The sequence below is a fragment of the Mustela nigripes genome, chromosome 6 (assembly GCF_022355385.1).
Source record: "Mustela nigripes isolate SB6536 chromosome 6, MUSNIG.SB6536, whole genome shotgun sequence".
Classification (NCBI taxonomy): Eukaryota; Metazoa; Chordata; class Mammalia; order Carnivora; family Mustelidae; genus Mustela; species Mustela nigripes.
Window position 1 is genome coordinate 27,140,499 of NC_081562.1, and position 21,326 is coordinate 27,161,824.

Consider the following 21,326-nt stretch of genomic DNA (forward strand, 5'->3'; position numbering starts at 1 on the left):
CCCTTCATTGGCTGAGATACCTATAATAAAAGTCAGATGAAGAGAAACAAATAGAAGTGTTTTCACATACATACCTATGTACACAGAGGGGATACCCAGGGAAAAATCAGCAACTCCCCAAAGAAACCGAAGCCAGTTTAAAAAACCATCTTCAGGTAAATATGAAAGAAAAAAAGGCTTGTGTGTTGGTCTGTCGCTGGGAGGTTGGGGGGGCAGTTATGGGAGGTAACCAGGAGGAGTAGTGCCCCCTTCTTCCTAGTACTGAGAGGGGACACTTATAAACAGAGATTTCCTTGCAAAAGGATAACTTACATCCTGTTTCACAGCTTCTGCATCAGCCACTTCTCAAAATAATCAGCTCTAAATAAACCTTATGCCAAAGAGGTGTATATTGGGGTGACATTCTGCAACCCATCAGAACCAAATTCTCATCTGGATTCCAAATGAATTGGGCAATCTAATCATTGTTTTTGAAGGCCCCACTATGCTCTATACCTTGGGAAAGGTGTTTTAGATAGAAGGGGTTCAGACTATGCCACTTGGGCATATTTTGAGCTAAAGGCAATTGAAAAATAGCAGACTGAATCAAGGGCCATTGAAATAAATTTCTGGGCCCAAGACGGAGCTGCTCCTAGGGAGGGCACGGAGGGAAGCTGCCACAAAAGCCTATGAAAGCTTAGATAATCTTTACCATTGGAGCTTGACCAGAAGCACCGTGTACTCAGTCAACCAATCCCCAAAGGCCAAGGAAAGTATGGGACTTCTCACTGAAACTGATGATGTGGACCCTGGCCATCAGGTATTTTCTGTTTGTCTCTTCCTGGCTCTTTATTCTTTATCCTATAAAAGCTTCTTTTTTTTTAGTATATGTGCTGCCGAAGCGAGCACTATCCTATAAAAGCTTCTTGCCTTGTGCTCTGTTTTGGGTGTTGTGTGTGTGTGTGTGTGTGGGTGTGTGTGTATGTTTTGTTTTTAAGTTTTATTTATTTAAGTGATGTCTACACCTAACATGGGGCTTGAACCCACAAACTCAAGATCAAGAGACGCGTGCTCTTATCACCAGGCCAGCCAGGAGCCCCTGCCTACTGCCCCATTTTGCAGTTCTCTGAAAGAAGACTGTCCGCTTCATTTAGTGTTAAATAAAGTTCATCCATAGAACCTAAATGGTCTTCTTAAATCATCTTTATAACAGAGTTGTCTGCCCTCCCTTTTTCTGCCTGAAGGCCAGACACAGACTTCCTTCCCCTGTACCGGGTAAGGAGAGCTATCCTTAGTTCTTGTTACAAGATAAACTAAGACATATTAAAAATTGTAAGAGTTTATTTGAGCAAAGTTGATTAGAATGGGACAGTGCCAAATCAGAAGGGTAAGTTAGCATTCCACCTACCCAGCCAGGGGCAAGACTTCTATTTGCCAGTGCTGGGGAGCAAGAATTCTTCTCTCCTTTAAAGGCCTTCTAGCTGAACTAAGAATCAAATTAACATGAGACAGACTAACAGAAGAAAATCAAATTTAATAGCGTTATATACTTATATATGGGAAAACCACACAGACATGGAAATTCCAAAGACAGGCAAGATGAGGTTTGTCATCCTGAATTAAGAAAGGGGGAGGAGTCTGTGACTTTAAAGGAAGGGACTGCCATTCATAGGAAGATAAAAAAGAGCAAATGTTTGGTAAACAGATGTTTGCCCGGGACTACAGATGGGTCACTCAGATAAAATTTATCTCTGCTAATGACCCTTATTCTGGGAAAGACTTCCAATTTAGATTCTTCTATGTGATTAATGCAGGGGTAAAAGTTTCTATTGAGCCTACAGGGTCTTGATTGCCTTCAGCTCAAAATTATCTGCCTGCCAGAGCGGGCCCCCACACTAGTCACTTTCCCACAGTTATCTGCCGCAGATAACTACACCCTTCCCCTTTGTCTAGTCACTTCTCAACATACCTCTCTTTGTCAAAATGACACATTAGCCTGCAAATCCAACCACTTCTTTGGTTTTTCTCTTCTTTCTCTTCTTTTCCTGCTCTTTCTTTTCTTCCACCTCTTTTTTCTCCTCCTCTTTCTTCTTCTTTGTGATGTCCTTATGCAAATGTAAATACTAAGATCAATAAAAATTGTTTGCCTTTTCACCTGCTAACCTGTCTTCTGTTACTTTAGTTTCCAGATCCCCAGGTACTTAAGCTGAGAGTCAGGTAGAGGACGTTTTTCCTCACCTCCATGGTAAAAGGGAGAGAAAGGAGACTATTTTCCCCCAAGATCTTCTTTAATTTTCTCACTAAATTAATTCATTTGCTTGTCCATTTTATATGTTGACTAAAATCTGTCTAATGAAATATCTTTTGGGATACCAAAGTTTAGTCAACTAACCTGTAACAAGCATTGTCCTTAAAGCATTTTTTAAAGTGTTCCATGTGTTTTTTATGTAATCTTGCCAAGAATGATATTAAATATTTCAATATATTTTTTTAAGATTTTATTTATTTATTTGACAGAGAGAGATCACAGGTAGGTAGAGAGGCTGGTGCAGAGAGAGAGAGAGAGAGGGAAGCAGGCTCCCTGCCGAGCAGAGAGCCCGATGTGGGACTCGATCCCAGGACCCTGAGATCATGACCCGAGCCGAAGGCAGCGGCTTAACCCACTGAGCCACCCAGGCGCCCCTAAATATTTCAATATTATTTAGAAATGATAACATGAATGAGGTGATTGATCTGAGTTATCAGGGAGATTTTTTTCTCTCTTAATAAAGAAAAAAGTTTTTTTCCCCCCCAAAGATTTTTATTATTTATTTATTTGACAGAGAGAGAAACTCCAGCAGAGTTCCCACTGAGTGTGGAGCCCCACACAGGACTCAATCTCACAACCCCGAGATCATGACTTGAGTTGAAACCAAGAGTCAGGAGCTTAAATCCACTGAGCCACTCAGGCACCCTGTTTTTTTTGTTTGTTTGTTTTTTGTTTTCTGTTTTCTTTCTTTCTTTTTAAAATACCAAAAGATATAGAGAAAGTGCTGAAATATTTCTTGTACAATAATAATTTAACTATTAATAATAATAAGTAAAGTACTTTATCATCTTTCATGCCTCACTCATCCCACCATATCTATGGCAAGACATTTTCACATTAGTAAATTATAAAGGACCATTTCTTTGAATCCTGACTATAATATTCTACTTTAGGTTTTCAGGCTATTCTAAAGCTGTCTAAGGGTTTAAGCAATGTAGTGCTGAAATAGATGGCTTCTGGAATGTTCCAGCACTGAGTTCCTATCACATCATAAGAGGGACATGGAAGTGTGGTAGGTCTAAATTCTCTGCAACTCATCATTCTAATTATGCAGCCCAGTGAGGCCAACTGGCTGTCAAGAGACATCAGGAAGTTCATTTACATCGGTAAATTCACTGTGGTACAAGCTCTGAATCTTCGCTTTGCAGGCTCAAAACTTGAACTTTCGTCAGCACACTGAAAGTAAAGTTTTCTCTTGGCAAACTCATATTATCCAAGCTCACCGAGACTGAAATGTCATTTTATTAATTTACAATGGGCAATAAAATATTCATGTGGATTGTTATGCTTGCATCAACAGGACCAGTACATTTCCTCTTTACAGACAAAACTGCCTAGGAAGCCAATTATAATTGAAAAACTGGTGGTGGGGTTGGGGGAGGTCCTGTATTCAGAACAAGTGGAGTTAGTTGAATGATGTAGCTTAGGGACAAACTTGTCCCCTAGCCTAGAGTGTTATGAGTCTGCTGAGGTCTCTTCTCCCCTATAATAGGTTTGAGTACAAAACTGAGGTGCACATAGGTTGTGTAGCTTAGTTGGTGTGTGTGTGTGGGGGGGGGCAGTTAAGAGTTGGGCACGAATTGAAATTGGACAAAGGGAGGATGGATATAGGGAACATTTCAGGAGTATGGAAGAGTATATGTAATGGCTCAGATAAAGGAAAGACTGATGAACCAGAAAAGAGCGATAGTTCACCATGCCTGATTTGTAACAGTACAAAGGAAACAATGTCTGGAGATAAGAACCAGAGGGGTAGCTGGAGCCGGGGCATGTGATGGCCTTGTAAGCCGCAGGACTGGATTTAAATTTTTATCCTCAAGAGGATGGGGAACTCATGAAAAGTTTTAAGCGAGGGAATAATGATGATCAGATTTGTGCTTTAGCAAGCTCACTCCCACTACAGGGTGGAGAATGAACTAGAGAAAGGCAAGACCAAAAGCAGAGGTGAGCTGGCATCTCAGATTAGAATGGAATGACTCAAAAAATGGGATGATGTGAGATAGAATTTATGGGAGTGGGCGATTAATTATACATGGACAAAAGTAAGAAAGGAACAGGTGAAGAGGACGGTTTCTCATTTGGGCATGCTGGTGCCAGCACTGTGAGGGGAACAGTGAGAGTCACAGGGAATCGAGTGAAGGGTGAGCAGAAGAGGCAGACGATGACTCACTTTAGAGTTGAGACATTTCAGATTGAACTTGATGATTCCGTGGTTGAAGTAGATTTATCCAGTAGGCTATTAAATATTTGGGTTTGTTTGTTTGTTTGTTTGTTTATGAGAGAGCATGATCAGGAGGAGGAGCAGAGGGAGAGAGAGAGAAAATCGCAAGGAGAGATTCTCTGACAGAGTCCCTATATGAAGCTTGATCTCATGACTCTTTGAGATCCTCACCTGAGCAGAAATCAAGAGTCTCTTGCTCAACCAACTGAGCCACCCAGGTGCCCTTTGGCTTCGTATTTAAAAGAGAGAGCCAGACTGCAGATTTGGAGATCATCAGCAAATAAATAATTTGTAATAGAAACCATAGAATGTCTGGCGACCCATTGAGAAAGATATGGGAGGTAAGTAATAACAATACCAGTCGCTCTTCTGTGTACCTTCTGGCAGTGTCCTTCCAAAGTTGAGTAGTTCTAGTGCTTGTCTAGAAGCTTCAAGGTCAAGTTCATCACATGATTTCTCAAACAAGACAACTTCTTGGAAGACTTATTGAGCTAACAATTACATAAAACAAACAAAGAAGCAAACATTCCACTTGTATTTGGCAAACACTTTAAACTAGCCTTCGAAGTCATGTAGCAACTATTCATTTGGAGCAAGTTACTAAGTCCTGCCCAGCTTTGTGGGAAGAATTAGAGTCTACCTTTTAATGGAAGGAGTATCAAAGAATTTGCAGATGTTTTTTTTTTTTTTTCAGGCATAATTTTAAATTACCAAGTCAGGGAAAAAGAGACTACATGTTTTGGAGGCTTTACTCAGTAAGTTTGCTACCAACAGGTGGTCTGAAATTCCTTCCTTCCTTTCTTTCTTCCTTCCTTCCCTCTTTCCTTCCATCTTTCAAAACTCATTTACAGATATTGGCTACACATGGTGTCACAATCAATAAATTCCAAATTCAATGCACATATTGTTCTTTAAAAAGACGTTTTTGTGTTTTTTGTTTTTTGTTTTTTTTTTTTTTAACAGTGCAGATTTATTAGTTTACAGTTCTAGGGTGAGATGCTGCTATCAGTTTCACTAAACTTAAGTCAAGGTGTCTTCAGGGGCTGATTCCCTCTGGAGACTAAAGAAGAGAATGTTCCCTGCCTTTTCCAGCTTCTGGAGGCTGGAGGCACTCCTTGGCTCATGACCCCTTCCTTGATTCATTCTGAGACAAGGAAACTGAAGGGACTCCATAAAAAAAGCTTTTTTTTTTTTTTTTCTCTTTGCTTCTTTTCCTGCATCTGTTCTTGCTAGGACCTGTACCCCTGCCTTGCAAAGGCTTTAATGGTTATCCTACCTATAAAGGTCAAGGAGTTAGTGATTCCTCTGGAGTCTTCCAGCACAATAGATGATATCTGGGGACTGACCAGGTGAGGTCATCATGTATGTTTTCTGAGACCACCGACTCCAGACACCTTGATGCGCCAGAGCCTTAGGGACTTATGAAGGACATCAGAACAAGGACTTGTTTGACCAGTTTCTGGATACCTGCAAGGACACGTACACCAGACCATCATCTGCAGTAAAAACCCATACCTCCAGCAAAGATGAGACTCATTCTCCTTTTCCTTTCCAAGACTCCCAGAGGTTCCCTCTGTCTCTGTTCCCTGTGTACATTCTCAATAAACTCTGCTCTCACTTCCTGCTGATTCATGGTTGATTTCCATCCTTAATTTTTATTTGTTTATGTATTTTTAAGTGTGCTCTAGGCCCAGTGTGGGACTTGAAATCATGACCTGAGATCAAGAGTCTCATACTCTACAGCTAAGCCAGTCAGGAGCTTCATGCTGGATTTCTATCCTGCATGTAGCCAAGGACCCTCAGGTGGTCAGGCAGGACCCCTGTTGGGTCCTCAGACCCGGCATGCCAGCATCAATTCCATCCCCTTGCTTCCACTGTCACATCTTTTTTAATTGAGGTGAAATGAACCTAACATAAAATTTTAATTATTTTTAATTATTATTTTCAAATTTTATTTTAATTATTTTTAAGTGGACCCTTCAGTGGCATAATGTACCTTCACAATATTGTACAGCCATTCCCACCATCCATTTCCAGAACTTTCTAATTGAAAAGAGCTTTAAAATGTTGACTGTTGTTTTTCCTTCAGTGTGGTAGATGGAAAGAATCAGCGCTTTGTAGGCGCGGGTAAGTTTCTGACTTTTGAACTTTAGTGAACTCATATATAACATTTAGATAGAGTTGTAGATAGCGTGGATGACATGTCTAGAACCAGGCCAGACTCTTTGCTCTTAATAGTTTAGATCTAGTATATATGAACCTATATAGAATCCAGTTTATTTTCTGACATTTCTTCCAGAGGGAAGGTAGCTCGACTCTTACTTAGCATGAGATCTTAATTGCTCAGCTTCCAAAGGCTGAACTTGATCTGCTCACTCCATTCACAGGCTCCTTTGCTTTTTGGCTCTGAGTTGGGCTGGAACAGTGGGAAACTCCTGCAGAAAATCCAGAAGGTGGAAGGGAGAAAGAGGCCAAGACTTACAGTGCCCTGGTACCCTCCCTTTCATGTCTAAGTGTCTTTTAAATATTCCTCCACTGAAGGTCATGGCTCCTATCCTGTCTCTCTTGCCTAGTTCTCCTTGCATTCTGGCAGCTGCTACCTCCTCTTGCTCCTTTAGGCACTAGTTCAGCTAGATCTGGGGTAACTCCTGCTGTTGCTAACTTAGGGGTGCTTTCCTATTTCTTACTGGTTTTCTTAACTTCTGACCATACAGCAGTTCTCTCCTTTAAAATTTCTTCAATTACATTCTTCCTTCTGGGCTCCTGAGTGATACTTCCCTTTTTTTTTTTTTTTTTTTTGAAACAAACCTTACTCTGAAGTGGAGCCACATTAGCTGATGCGAGGGTGGATAGTGTAGGACCAATTGCTTCCTTCTGCCCACCCACTGCAGTGGCCTCTGAGGACTTAGGATTTTGAGGGACACGTTTAGAAAAACACTGGACTGAGAAAACCCCAGGAAATGCTAGCCCTGCCCAATGCTTGGATGACATCTCTCTACCAACCTTGTGAAATAACTTCACCAGACCTCACATGCACACTTTGGAAATGAGTGAGAACACACCTTCACATATTAGTTCCGTTTCTACGGTGCAGTGACACTATCTCTTATGGAATTCAATGCGTCTTATTTTTAAAAAATATTTTATTTATTCATGAGAGAGAGAGGCAGAGGGAGAGGAAGAAGCAGACTCCCCACTGAGCAGGGAGCCCGATGAGAGACTCGATCCCAGGATCCTGGGATCATGACCAAGCCAAAGGCAGACACTTAATAACTGAGCCACCCAGGTACCCTCCATGTACCTTACTGCATTTGGTGGGCTGTTCAGGTAGGGGGTCTGCAGGCTGCTTTCTCAGTTTGAAGGCTAATAAGAATACTGACTTAGATTTGGCTTCACACTGATTTCACACTGATTTCTTTTCAAATAGGCAATGTAAAGAATATTCACAAGATAAAAAAGATGAGTTATATCCTAGATCCCCATGGCTTGCCTCGTGGCCATCATGTGTGGTTTTGGAAAGCCCATGCAAAATGAGAAGTCTACCAGGTCAGAAATCCCAACCATGCACTTTGGATGGGATGAGCCATCTCAGCACCCATGAGGTCTACCCTGTGATCATTGGTGGGAAGTTTTGTTGTGCCACCTCTGCGTGGTCTATGCTGTACTCCATTAATTTGTGGTTTAAATTAAATAGGCTTGGCCATGGCTTATCACATATAAATTAAGGGCAGTATTCTTTTTCTTTTTTCTCCCTGGTATTTATTTCTTTATTTAATTATTTATTTGCTGGGATTAAAAAAAAAAATTAAATTCAATTAATTAACATATTATTAGTTCCAGAGGTAGACTTCAGTGATTCATCAGTTTTATGTACTACGCAGTGCTCTTTACATCATGAGCCCTCCTTAATGCCCATCACCTAGTTACCCCATCCCCCAACCCCCCTCCTTGCTTTTAGCAACCCACAATTTGTTTCCTGTGATTAAGAGTCTCTTAAGGTTTGTCACCCTCGTTGGTTTCATCTTGTTCTATTTTTCCCTCCATTCCTCTATGCTCCTCTGTTTTGTTTCTTAAATTCAACATATGAGTGAGCTCATGGGATATTAGTCTTTCTTTGATTGACCTATTTCACTTAGCATGATACCTTCCAGTTCTAACCACGTTGTTGCAAATGTCAAGATTTCATTTTTTGATGGCTGAGTAATATTCCATTGTGTATGTATACCACATCTTCTTTATCCATTCATCTGTTGATGGACATCAGGGCTCTTTCCATAGTTCAGCTGTTGTGGACATTGCTGCTATAAACATTGGGGTGCGGGTGCCCTTTCAGATCACTACAGTTATATCTTTGGGGTAAATGCCTAGTAGTGTAATTGTTGGGTCATATAGCTCTATTTTCAAGTTTTTGAGGAATCTCCCAACTGTTTTCCAGAGTGGCTGCACTAGCTCGCATTCCTGGCAACAATGTAAGAGGGTTCCCTTTTCTCCACATCCTCGCCAACATCTGTCATTTCCTGACTTGTTAATTTTAATAAGGGAAGTATTTTAAAAATAGATTTTAAACCATTAACTGTTAATTTGGGATCTTCCCTAAACCATACCTCCAAAGAAAGTCAGTGGAGACCTGATACTTCTTGAGGTTAATCAAGTCAACTAGAGTATTGAGAAAACCAGTAAGGACTTATGGAGAGTTCATGCGTCTCCCCACTGTTTTCAAGTCCTTACCTTTACCTCCCTCTTCAGACTGCCCTCAAGGGATGAAAGAAACACCAAGTTGCTTGATACTAGGCTTCAATTATTTGGCTCAATGCTGCTAATAGAGTGTGTTAAAAGTGAACAATTCAGTTAAATTTAAAAAATCTACTTGAAAAAAAATCTGCTTGATGCCAAATAGCTGGTTAGTAGTACTGTGTATATTTTTTAGAATTCCTAAACTATTGTTGCCTTACATATATACAAAGTCTTTATCTGCACTTTGCTTATTATGTTGTGATTTTTTATGGATTTGCTTCTAATTGCAAATGAATTATTTGGTTGTCACATGTGAAATTAACAAGAAGAAAAATGTTCTAATTTACAGAAGGTCAGGTGTAGGTTGTGGGAAATTTTCAACAGTCAAGCAACACGCATATTAAATGAAAAGCAAAAAGTTCACCAAGTAGGATCAAAAGATTATTGAAAGACTCTCAAGATTGTTGGATTTGGACCATATCTTCACAAGCAGGAAGATAACTAGATTGAGGAACCCAGTAAGACAACTGTTATAAGAATAGTTCTATACCCTTCTATCTTAGCTTGAGCTGCTATAACAAAATTCCACAGATGTTAGAAACTTATTGCTTACAATCCTGGAGACTGGAAGTCTGAGATCAGGGTGCCAGCATGGTTGGATAAGGACCATCTTTTGGACTGCAGACTTATATTATTATCCTTACATGGAGGAAGGATCTAGAAAACGCTATGGTTTCTTTGCTAAGAATACTAATCTCAATCACGAGGGCTCTACCTTCATGATCTAATTACTTCCCAAAGACCCCACCTGCTATCACCACTATCACTTTTGGAACTTAGGATGCAACATATGAATTTGTGGTGGAAGGCACAAACATTCAAACCACAGACCGACCTTCCTTCCTTCCTTCCTCAACAGATTTATTGGGCACTGTTTTAATTATTGAGGATACAGCAGCAAACAAGAATTAAGGTTCTTGTAGTCAGGGAACTTATATTCTTGTTGGAGAGATATAGACAAATAAGAAAAGTCAGAAGTGATAGTTTTCTCTGCTCTGTAGAGAATTAAAATGGGTGATGTAATAGACGGGAGACCACATTAGATGAGATGATCCTTAAAGATATCTCTGAGGATGTGATTTTTTTTAAAGTTTATTTATTTATTTTTTTAGTAATCCCTACACCCAATGTGGGGCTCAAACTCAAGACCCCAAGATCAAGAATCACATGCTCTTTTGACTGAACCAGCTAGGTGCCCCGAGGAGACTTCTGAGGTACAACATGAATGCCATGAAATTAACCACAAGGGCTCAGGGAACAATATTTCCTTTTTTTTTTTTTTTAATAAGTTGTCTTTTATTTCAGGTGATTTAAAAAATTTAAATACAATTAATTAACATACGATGTGTTCTTTGTTTCATGGGTACAGGTCTGTGATTCATCACTCATTATAGCACATACCCTCTCTGATGTCCATCACTCAGCTATCCCATCCCTCCACCCATGCCCTCTCCACTCCAGCAACCCTGTTTGTTTCTTATGATTAAGAGTCTCTTATGGTTTGTTTCCCTCCCTGGTTTCACCTTGTTTCATTTTTTTCTCTCTTCCCCTGCCTTATTTCTTAAATTCCACATATGACTGAGATTATAGGATAATTGTCTTTCTCTGACTGACTTATTTCACTTAGCATAATACCCTCCAATTCCATCCATATCATTGCAAATGTCAAGATTTCTTTTTTTTTGATGGCTGAGTAGTATCTATTGTGTGTGTGTGTGTGTGTGTGTATCATCATATATATATATATCCCACATCATCTTTGTCTATTCATCTATCATTGGACATCAGGGCTCTTTCCATAGTTCGGCTATTGTGGACATTGCTACTATCAACATTGTGGAGCAGGTACCCCTTCAGATCACTACATTTGTATCTTTGGGGTAGAAACCCAGTAGTGGCAATTGCTGGGTCATAGGGTAGCTCTATTTTCAACTTTCTGAGTAACCTCCAAATGGTTTTCCAGAGTGACTGCATCAGCTTGCATTCCCACCAACAGTGTAAGGGGTCCCCCTTCACTGCATCTTCACCAAACACCTGTTGTGTCCTGATTTGTTAATTTTAGCCATTCTCACTGGTGTGAAGTAGTATCTCACTGTGGTTTTGATTTGTATTTCCCTGATGGCAAGTGATGTTGAGCACTTTTTTCATGTGTCTGTTGGCCATTTATGTCTTCTTTGGAGAAATGTCTGTTCATGTCTTCTGCCTGTTTCTTGATTGGATTATTTGTTATTTGAGATTTGAATTGAATAAGTTCTTTAGAGATTTTGTATACTAGCCCTTTATCTGATGCATCATTTGCAAATATCTTCTCTAATTCTGTTGGTTGTCTTTTGGTCTTGTTGACTGTTTCCTTTGCTGTGCAAAAGCTTTTTATCTTGATGAAATCCCAATAGTTCATTTTTGCCTTTGTTTCCCTTGCCTTTGGAGATGTGTCTTGCAAGAAGTTGCTATGGCTAAGGTTGAAGAGGTTGCTGCCTGTGTTCTCCTCTAGGATTTTAATAGATTCCTGTCTTACATTTAGGTCTTTCATCCATTTTGAGTCTATTTTTGTGTATGGTATAAGGAAATGGTCCAGTTTCATTCTTCTGCATGTGGCTGTCCAATTTTCCCAACACCATTTATTGAAGAGGCTCTTTTTTTTCCATTGGACATTCTTTCCTGCTTTGTCGAAGATAAGTTGACCATAAGGTTGAGGGTCCATTTCTGGGTTTTCTAGTCTATTCCATTGACCTATGTGTCTTTTTTGTGCCAGTACCATACTGTCTTGATGATGACAGCTTTGTAATAGAGCTTGAAGTCTGGAATTGTGATACCACCAGCTTTGGTTTTCTTTTTCAGCATTCCTCTGGCTATTTGGGGTCAGTCTTTCTGGTTCTATAGCTCATGGATCCTGGTTCCATATCCTCCAAATTTTGGGATTATTTGTTCTAGTTCTGTGAAAAAAGTTGATGGTATTTTGATAGGGATTTCATCAAATGTGCAGAGTGCTCTAGGTAGCATAGACATTTTAACAATATTTGTTCTTTCAACACATGAGTATGGAACATTTTTCCATTTCTTTGTGTCTTCCTCAATTTCTTTCATGAGTGTTCTATAGTTTTTGGAGTACAGATCCTTTGCCTCTTTGGTTAGGTTTATTCCTAGGTATCTTATGGTTCTGTAAATGGGTTTGGCTCCTTAAGGGAACAACATTTCCTACATAGGAACTGGTTGGCACAAAGGCAGCAACAACCTTAGTGCAACTGAGGAATAAAAGTTCATTGAGGCTGGGGCAGAGTAAACCAAAGGGAGAGTGTTAAAAATGGAAAGCAGAGAAGTGGGCATAGACAGAGCAGAAGGTGTGTGAGCCAGGATAAAGTATTTGGATTTTGTTGTGATTGTGATGGGAAGCTTTAGTTAAAGAGGACAGTGACATTATTTGATATGGATTTTTAAAAGTCATTCTTTGCTTCTGTGCAGTTTGTGGATTATAGGGAAGCCAAAGTAAAACAGGGGGAGCAACCAGGACACTCCTCTGCTGGTCTAGACAGGAGATGAAGATGATGGTGCTATGGACCAGGGGGATAATGGAAAGAAGTGGCAGACTTAGGCTCTGCTTTCGTGGTAGACCTATCAAGATTTTCTGGTGGATTGGCTAGAAGAAAGGGAAGTGATGAGATAAAAGAGAGAAATCAAAGGTAATGCCAAGATTTTTTGTTTGATCCAATGAAGTTCCTAGTAGTAGTAAGTACTGAGACAGGAAAATTGGCAGAGAAGCAGTTTCGAACATAAAAAAAAGGAAAGCTTTGTTTGGGCCATGTTAAGTTAGAGATGCTCATTAGACCTGCAAGGAGAACTGTGTGGCTGGTTTGTTGTGCAGGTCTGGAAATCTGGGAAAAGGTTAATGCCGGAGAGATAGGCTTGGGGGTCTTGGGGGTCTTGGGTAGACGGTTGAAATTTAAAGCCAGGAGACTGGCTGAGATGCCTTCCAGGCTGTGTGGGACAATAACAAGAGGGACCCTAGAACAAAACAGGAGCACTCCAACGTTTAAGTTACGCAATAGAAAAGTCAAAGGAGTTTGAGAAGGAAGGCTCATATGGAGAAAAGCCAGAAAGTGTACTGTCAAAGGAAGCCAAGAGTAGAAAATAATTTGAGGAGAGAATGGCCAACTGTTCTCAATGTAAACAAGAGTCAAAGTCAAACCAATAAGGCTGTTCATTAATTAGGAAACAGGTACGTCATTAACATTAACATTAACATGAGCAGTCTCATTGGAGTAGGTCAGGAGGCTTTTTGGTGAGGGGAAGGAGGTTTGATTACTTGACTGGAGTGGCCTAAGAAGAAAATGCAAGGCAAGACAGCGAAACCACCACGGTGTAAAAGCCATTTTGGACAAAGAAAGACCAGAGAAGAGAAAGCAGACCAGGCAAGGGAAACAGGATGCCTGCAGCCAGTGTTGAGTGCCTCTGTGAGCCTTGTGGTTATTAAGATGAGGTGAGTGCGATTGCCCTAGCTCTACACGGGGTGGGGGTGTGGGGAGGTTGACGGGGCGGGGGAGGGGGGCGCGGGGTTGCTCCAGCGCTGTTTTCCTGCTCCTGCGGGGCACACAGTGGTGAATAGCTGGGTTCCGGTTCTGCTAGATGAAAACAACAGACAAAGAAGAGAGAGAAAGAAATTAAGCATATTCATAAGGGGGAGAGGCCGTAAAGTTGGATCATGGACTTTAAGTTAGGTTTTTTTTTTTAAGATTTTATTTATTTATTTGACAGAAATCACAAGTAGGCAGAGAGGCAGGCAGAGAGAGAGGGGGGAGGCAGGCTCCCTGCCTTTGGGGCTCAATCCCAGGACCCTGGGATCACAACCTGAGCCAAAGGCAGAAGCTTTAACCCACTGAGTACCCAGGCAATCCTTAAGTTAGGTTTTGATGGAAATGAGGATCTAGAAATGGTTGGTAGTACAAAGGTGAGAGGCGCCAATGGACTGGAGGTCTTGGAGTCAAAGAATGAATGGAGTATGCATGGAGAGAGCTCAATAGACAGGGATTAGTGGCCAGGCAGGGTAAGCGGAACAGTTACGTGTAGGAGCTGCTAAATTAGAGACATGAATATCTCACCCATTGCTCATTTTCTTTTGAGCAATTAAGTTCTCTAGGGTATTGTTCCAGTCATATCATAAGCTGCAGGGGAGCACACAAACTTTTGAAGAACCCATCTAGCTGAACAGGTGAGAATGTCTTCTAATATTAGGCAAGAAATTCCACAGGAGAATTCCTGTGTAGAAGGCCTTAGCATGTGACATTAATAAGCAGCTTTAAACTAAATTAACTTTTGAAAAATAAACAAAAGAGAAACAAACTTCACTTAAATGGGAAAAAAGTAAACCCGTTTCCTTTCTCTACTTAGAACACACTTTTTTTAGGATTAGGAAAGATCGTTTAAAAAGATTTTTAGTTATTTATTTGTCAGAAAAAGAGAGGAGAGAGAGTGAGCGCAAGCAGGGGGAGTGGCAGGCAGAACAGGGAGAGGGAGAAGCAAGGAGCCAGAGAAGGGACTCAGTCCCAGGACCCTGGGATCATGAACTGAGCCAAAGGCAGATGCTTCACTGACTGAGCCAGCCAGGTGTGCCCCCCTTTTTATTATTTTATTTATTTATTTATTTATTTTTTTAACCCACTGAGCTACCCAGGCGCCCCTATTTATTTATTTATTTTTTTAAAGATTTTATTTATTTATTCGACAGACAGAGACCACAAGCAGGCAGAGAGGCAGGCAGAGAGAGAGAGAGAGAGAGGGAAGCAGGCTTCCTGCGGAGCAGGGAGCCCGATGCGGGGCTCGATCCCAGGACCCTGAGATCACGACCTGAGCCAAAGGCAGCAGCCCAAACCACTGAGCCACCCAGGCGCCCCTCCCCCCTTTTAATTTTAATTGTTAAGTAATCTCTACATCCAATGTGGGGCTCCACCCACAGCCCCAAGATGAAGAGTCATATGCTTTACCGACTGAACTGGCAGGTGCCCCTACTTAACAACTCTTCTAACACTGACTGTGTGGGGTTTTATTGTACACCAAGTGATTTGCCAATTGTCCGGACACCAACTGGGTGTCCTGCAATTAAATTCAATTCTGATATTAACTACGTGGGGTTAGTGCAGGCCCTCCAAGTTCAGGGCTTAGTCCCACAGGATTGCCCCCCAACATCAGACATCAGTCCCAAGTTCCAGGCTGTCATCTATGCTTTGGACCAATTGGCTATAAATTGAGGGTTCCTGCAACACCCTCCTCATGACTGATTTTTGCTATAACAACTCGCAGAACTTAGGGAAACACTTCACTATGACTGGTTTGTTATAAAAGATGGAAGTCAGGGGCAGCCAAATGGAAGGGATGTATAGGGCAAGATTTGGGGGAAGGGGTGCAGATCTTCCCTGTTCTCTTCTGGCACATCATACCTTGATGTGTTCAGTAACCTGGAAACTCTCCAAATCTCATGGTTTAGGATTTTTATGGAGGTTATATTACACAGTCAGGTTTGATTAAATCAATGACTATTAGTAATTAACTATTTTGGCTCCTCTTCCCTCCTGGAGGTGGGGGGATGATGGACCTGAAATTTGCAACCTGCTAATCCTGCCTTGATCTTTCTGGAGATTAGCCTTCATCCTAAAATTACCTAGCAATCCCCAACCATCAGTCACCTCATTAGCATACAGACACTCTTATCCTTGTGGCTATTCCAAGGGTCTGAGAAGCTTTGGTGTCAGGAATCAGGGTCAAAGATTAAATATTAGAACAAAAGATGCTCCTAGCACCCTTTCAGTCAGGGAATTACCAGGGTCTTAGGAACTCTGTCAGTAACTTGGTGCAGAGACCAGCTATGTATTTATTATGCCACATAGTTTTATCGCCCTATGTTGGTCAAAGTATTTCCCATGTTGTCTGAAAATAAAGTACCTGTGTCTGGGAAGATGGAAAGTGTGTGCTTTGCTATTTTTGTCTGGAAAAACTTAAGTGCGCTATTATCAATAGTACTTAATAATATATTAGTTGTAAACAAGATGGGATTGGGAGGGAGACAAACCATAAGTGACTCTTAATCTCACAAAACAAACTGAGAGTTGCTGGGGGGGAGGGGGGTTGGGAGAAGGGGGGTGGGGTTATGGACATTGGGGAGGGTATGTGCTTTGGTGAGTGCTGTGAAGTGTGTAAACCTGGCGATTCACAGACCTGTACCCCTGGGGATTAAAATATATGTTTATAAAAAATAAAAAATTAAAAAAAATAATATATTAGTTGTAGGTACAACTGTTTTGCTGCACCATGGACACAACACAAAAAACACAATAAAAAACAGAACATGTCTTGAATAGAAACGTATTACACCATGCAATACTTTATAAAACATTTTACATTAACTCATTTGAAAATATTTGCTGCATCTTTTCAAAGAATCTGTAAGCACTTTCCAAAAGGCACTCCATTCATTGCTTGGGTAGATCTCAGGTTTCCCCTCTCCCAGGAAGGTCAATTGCATTATTCTGTCTCTTTCCTTATTTAGACATAAATATTAAAGTCTTCTCTCTTCCTCCCAGGGTAAAACTCCTGAACCTCTTAGCTTGTGAATGTTAGCAGAATGGTAGGACTCCAGAGCTGTGATTTTTTTTTTTTTTAAAGATTTATTTACATGAGAGAGAGAGAGAGAACGTGCACTTGAGGGAGTAGTGGCAGAGGGAGAGCGGGGGAGAGAATCCCAAGCAGATTCCCCGCTGAGCTTGGAGCCCCACGCCGGGCTTGCTCACACCAGCCAGAGATCACGGATGTGAGCCGGAAATCCAGAGTCACACGCGTTAACCCGCTGAGCCACCCAGGCGCCCCCGGAACTGTGATTTTTGAGTTTAAATAATGACGTGGTGTCTGGAAGTCAGTTTGAAGTCCACGTCCTGTTTATCTGGGACCTTATTATTATTATTTATGAAACAGACTCATTCATGTCGATTCACTTTATGACTATTAGCAAAACAGGACTTAATATTTCTTAGGAGAATGGGCCACACAAGGGCTTTAGGAAGAGAATATAACATGTTAGCGACATCAGTCGATTAAATATTGATGCTATGGCCCAAAAAGGACAACCTTAAACTTCTCATGCCAAGTCCAATTCCGGTTTCTTCCTACTCTTTCTTCTGATTCTTTACTTTCTCTTTGGCTGAAATTAGAAGCAAGGGAGCAGAGAAACGAAAGCAGAGGTTGGCCAAGAGGAGGGAAGCCACACAGGTCGTGTCTGCGATTTTATCCTTTGCTTTCACCCAGGGTCTGAGCGCTCCCCGCAGAAACGAGGATCCACTCGAGGGTAGGGTCAAGACCAGGGTCACGGCGACAAATTTTACAAAGCAGCCTGAGCTGCTGCCGCAGGTACCCACCCCCGAACCCCTCCTCCGGCGGAGGTCAGGGACATCCCCTGGCCGGGCCCAGGTCTCCCCACCCACCTCCCCAGCGGGCTCGCGGCCGGCGCGCGGGCACGGCCTCTGACGGAGTGCGGGAGTGCGCTCGGCCGCCGCGCCGTCCTCTAGCCCGCCGGAAGGAGCGGCGGCGCCAGCGTCCTGCCGCCTGTCCGTCACGCAGCCGCCCACGCCGCCGCCGCTTCCGATTGGTCGCAGTTCCGGGCCGGGCCCCTTGAGGCCCCGCCCCTCGCGGATGGACGGGCCGGGAGGGCGTGGCAGCGGCGGGCGGGTCCGCCCAGCTGTCAGTTACGGGGGCGGCCCGGCCGGCGGGCGGGCGCTCGCAGGCTACCTCGTCGCTCGCTGGCGCGCGCTCCCTCTCGCCGCCTGTGGGGAAGTCGGGGCTGCCCGAGCGGCTGCCGCCACCGCCTAGCCCCGACCTCCTCCCCCGTCCCTTCCCGACTCAGTCTCTCCCACTCGCGCACCCCCGAGTAGTGAGTGGTCCCGCGCCGGGTCCGGAGAGTCACCGCGGCGGCCCGGGTGGTGTTTAAACCATGTTTAGGAGGATTTTGCAGAGGGTAAGAGAGTGAAACCGTCTTTCCGGCAGCACGTGAGCGGGAGAGCCCGAGCCCGGGGCTGCGGGCGCCGCCGCCGAGCTGAGGAGCCGAGGCGGCGGCGCGGGTGCCGCTCCTCAGCGCGGGCTCCTTCCTTCTGTAGGCCCCGCAGCCCGGGAGGTGGTTAGGCCTCGGCCGTCCGCCCCGGGGGCGGGCCGCGGGGGCAGGGAGGGCGGATGGGGCGGCGGCGGCGGCGGGGCAGGCAGGCCGGAGCCCCGGCGGGCGCCGAGTCCCCGGCGGCCCCGCGCACCCAGGCCCGGCGCCGCGCTCCCGAGCGCGGGGCTGTCAGTGAGACGGGCGGCGGGGCGGGAGGGTGTGGTGCCGGCGCGTTCCTTCCAGCTCCGGGAATGGCAGCGCAAATGCAGAGTTAGTGCCTCCAGCCGGGTGGAGAGCGCCCCGTGGGAGATTGCGGGGGGCTTGCTCAGCCTCTCCCCCCTCCCCGCCCACCGCGCCCCGCAACTTTGCACGCACCTGCCACACTCGGCTGCGGTTTTGCTGGGGCATGTGAAACCCGGCCTAGCTCGGGCCCAGTCGTGGTACCGACACTTACTGGCAAAATCAGCTGAGAAGGAAGATATTACTCACTGTTGGAAACTTTTCTTTCCCCCAATTAAAAATGCGTTTCTCCCTCTCAGCCCAGTACCTTTTTTGAGCTCTCCAAGAATAAATTCGCAGTAAGCTTTATCCAGTGATAGACACTTACTCCTTCACTTTCTGCCAGTGTGGGAAAGCAGGCAAAACCTTTAAGATATAAAGACAAGAGCGATGGAAAGCTTTATGTGTGTTGTTTAGAAATCAGTTCGTAGGATGATAGAGTATCATTTCCTACAAGAGTTGCTGTACTCAAGGTCTTGTTTTTTGGAGAGCCACCCCTCCCCCCCTTTTTTAACTGATAGGGTGCCACAAAATGTAAATGATTGGGAAGTTGGGGCCAAACTCGGTTGGTTACTAAGGGAGTAGAATAACTCGTTCAAAGGACAAAAGAAATTAGTGAATTTGTAGTATTCAGCCAGGGAGTGTGCCCAAGACAGTTGAGTCATCCACTGTATGGAAAGGGAGGGAGTGTTCTTGGCTCCTGCATAGCTTTGTGAAATGTTCAAGTCATGTGAAACTTGGTCATGTATCAGGGGGAGAAATAGTTAACTTGTGTATCCACCACCCTGTATGACATCTGATGATTTTTTTTTTTTTTGCAGTGGTTTAGTCAGAGTTTTTTTTTTTTTTTTTTTTTTTAAATCTTGATAAGCCGGTGATTTTGGCAATAGCAAGGGCATGCCCTTTACTCTTGCCGTCAGTTCTTGAGTTCAACTGTAAAGACATCTGTGCATGATTTACTCCTTGTATTTGGAGATTTTTCTTCCTTCGGACCTGGAGGAACCGATTACCTCATGCCTCAGACTGTGTTTTTGTCATAGTTCCACATCTGAAAATTAGTTGGCCTATGGTTTGCTTTGAAGTTTATAAATAAAATAAAGTGTTTACTGACTTAGGAGTAGCTCCTGGTAGGGGCGCCTGGCTGGCTCAGTTGGGGGAACATGCGACTCTTGATCTTGGGGTCATGATGTTGATCCTCATGTTGGGTGTAGAGATTACTAACAACAACAACAAAACAAAAAACAAAACTTTGAAAAAAAAAAGTACATTCTGGTAGTTATAGATTAATTTTCAGAAATATGGGATGCTTTCCAGTACTCTTGGTTTAATGTTGTTAGGCATTATCATTGTATAAGGACCGCTTTTATATAAAGACTCTGTGTTGGTGCATACTCAACAGTTACAGAAGTTTCAATTGAAATTGCAGAATTGGAATTGTGATTATTGCTGAGACGTGATATGGGATCATCACAGATGAATAAGTTACTTGACAACTGACTTTCTTAGCCAAGGCACTACTGATGTGTGACTGGATAATTCTTTGTTGTGGGGAGCTGTCCTTTTGCATTCTAAGATGTTCAGCAGCATCCCTCTGGCTTCTACTCACTTCACTCCAGTAGCACCCCTTCCCCCATCCTTTTCCTCTTTTGTGACAACCAAAATTATCTTCATGCTTTACCATATGTTTCCTAAGGACAAAATTGCTCCTGATTGAGAACCACTGTGTTAAATGTGTATACTCTTTTACAGGAAAATTGGATTTGTTTCTCACAGTTACTTAACTTTTTTCCCTTTTGTATTTGTAGTGAGTGTCAGTAAAACCAAACATATGCAAGGGACTGGGAAGCAGTTAATAAGGTGAGGGTCCTCCCTTTAAAACTCATAGCCAGGTAAGGGGAAGTGGACATCTAAAAGTAATTACAATGCTCTGTAATAGAAGAATGAAGAATGCCCAGAGTGCTGCTCTGTGTGGGGATGTTGGGACCATCAGGACAAGCTTCTGGTAGGAGGTCACAAAGAAGGAAGAGGATGTCGGGCAGAGACAGCAGCAAATGCCAAGTCATGAAAGGGGCAGGTAATAGTAGGAAGAATGCGAACAGTTAAGTTTAGAAAGTGAAATGATGTGCAGAGATGAAGCTGCAGGGTAGCTGCAGACTAGATCCTTAGACGACCTGGAGTCTCTTCAGAGGAGTTCAGATTTTGGCTTGCAGATGGGTCAGTGTTAAATCTCAGCGTTTAATAGTGGCATTTTGATCAAAGCCTTAAAGAAATCTGGTGATTTGTGTGGGCATTTTGATGAAAGCTTTAAAGAAATCTGGTGATTTGTATTACTAGTTTAGAACCTACAATTACATTTATTAAGTCCACAGGTGATATTTACTAGCAAGTATAACTAGAATCTTTACATTATGTTATATTACATTATGTTAATGTATAAGATAATCTTATTTCTTAGCAGAGGTAATAAGATACAAGATTAAGATGAAAGTTGCTAATTTATTCGTTTGAAATGGGCTCTGTGCTTTGAAATTATATTGCATTCCTTTAACATTCTGTTTTTAGATGACCTTTTCCTTTTAACTGTTATTTTCTTCTGAATAGTGTTATTTAAAAAGCATTTT

The 21,326-nt window shown here is 42.8% G+C and overlaps 1 protein-coding gene across 2 annotated transcripts in view; it reads left to right on the forward strand.

Moving 5' to 3' along the window:
- The first annotated feature begins 18,033 nt into the window (after positions 1-18,033).
- The window catches only part of EEA1 (early endosome antigen 1), a 121,442-nt gene continuing 118,149 nt past the window's right edge, over positions 18,034-21,326 (forward strand). For both annotated transcript variants that reach the window (XM_059402358.1, XM_059402359.1), the window contains exon 1: positions 18,034-18,294. In XM_059402358.1, the coding sequence (XP_059258341.1) occupies positions 18,271-18,294 (24 nt within the window). In that variant the 5' untranslated portion in view covers positions 18,034-18,270. The remainder of the gene's footprint in view (positions 18,295-21,326) is intronic.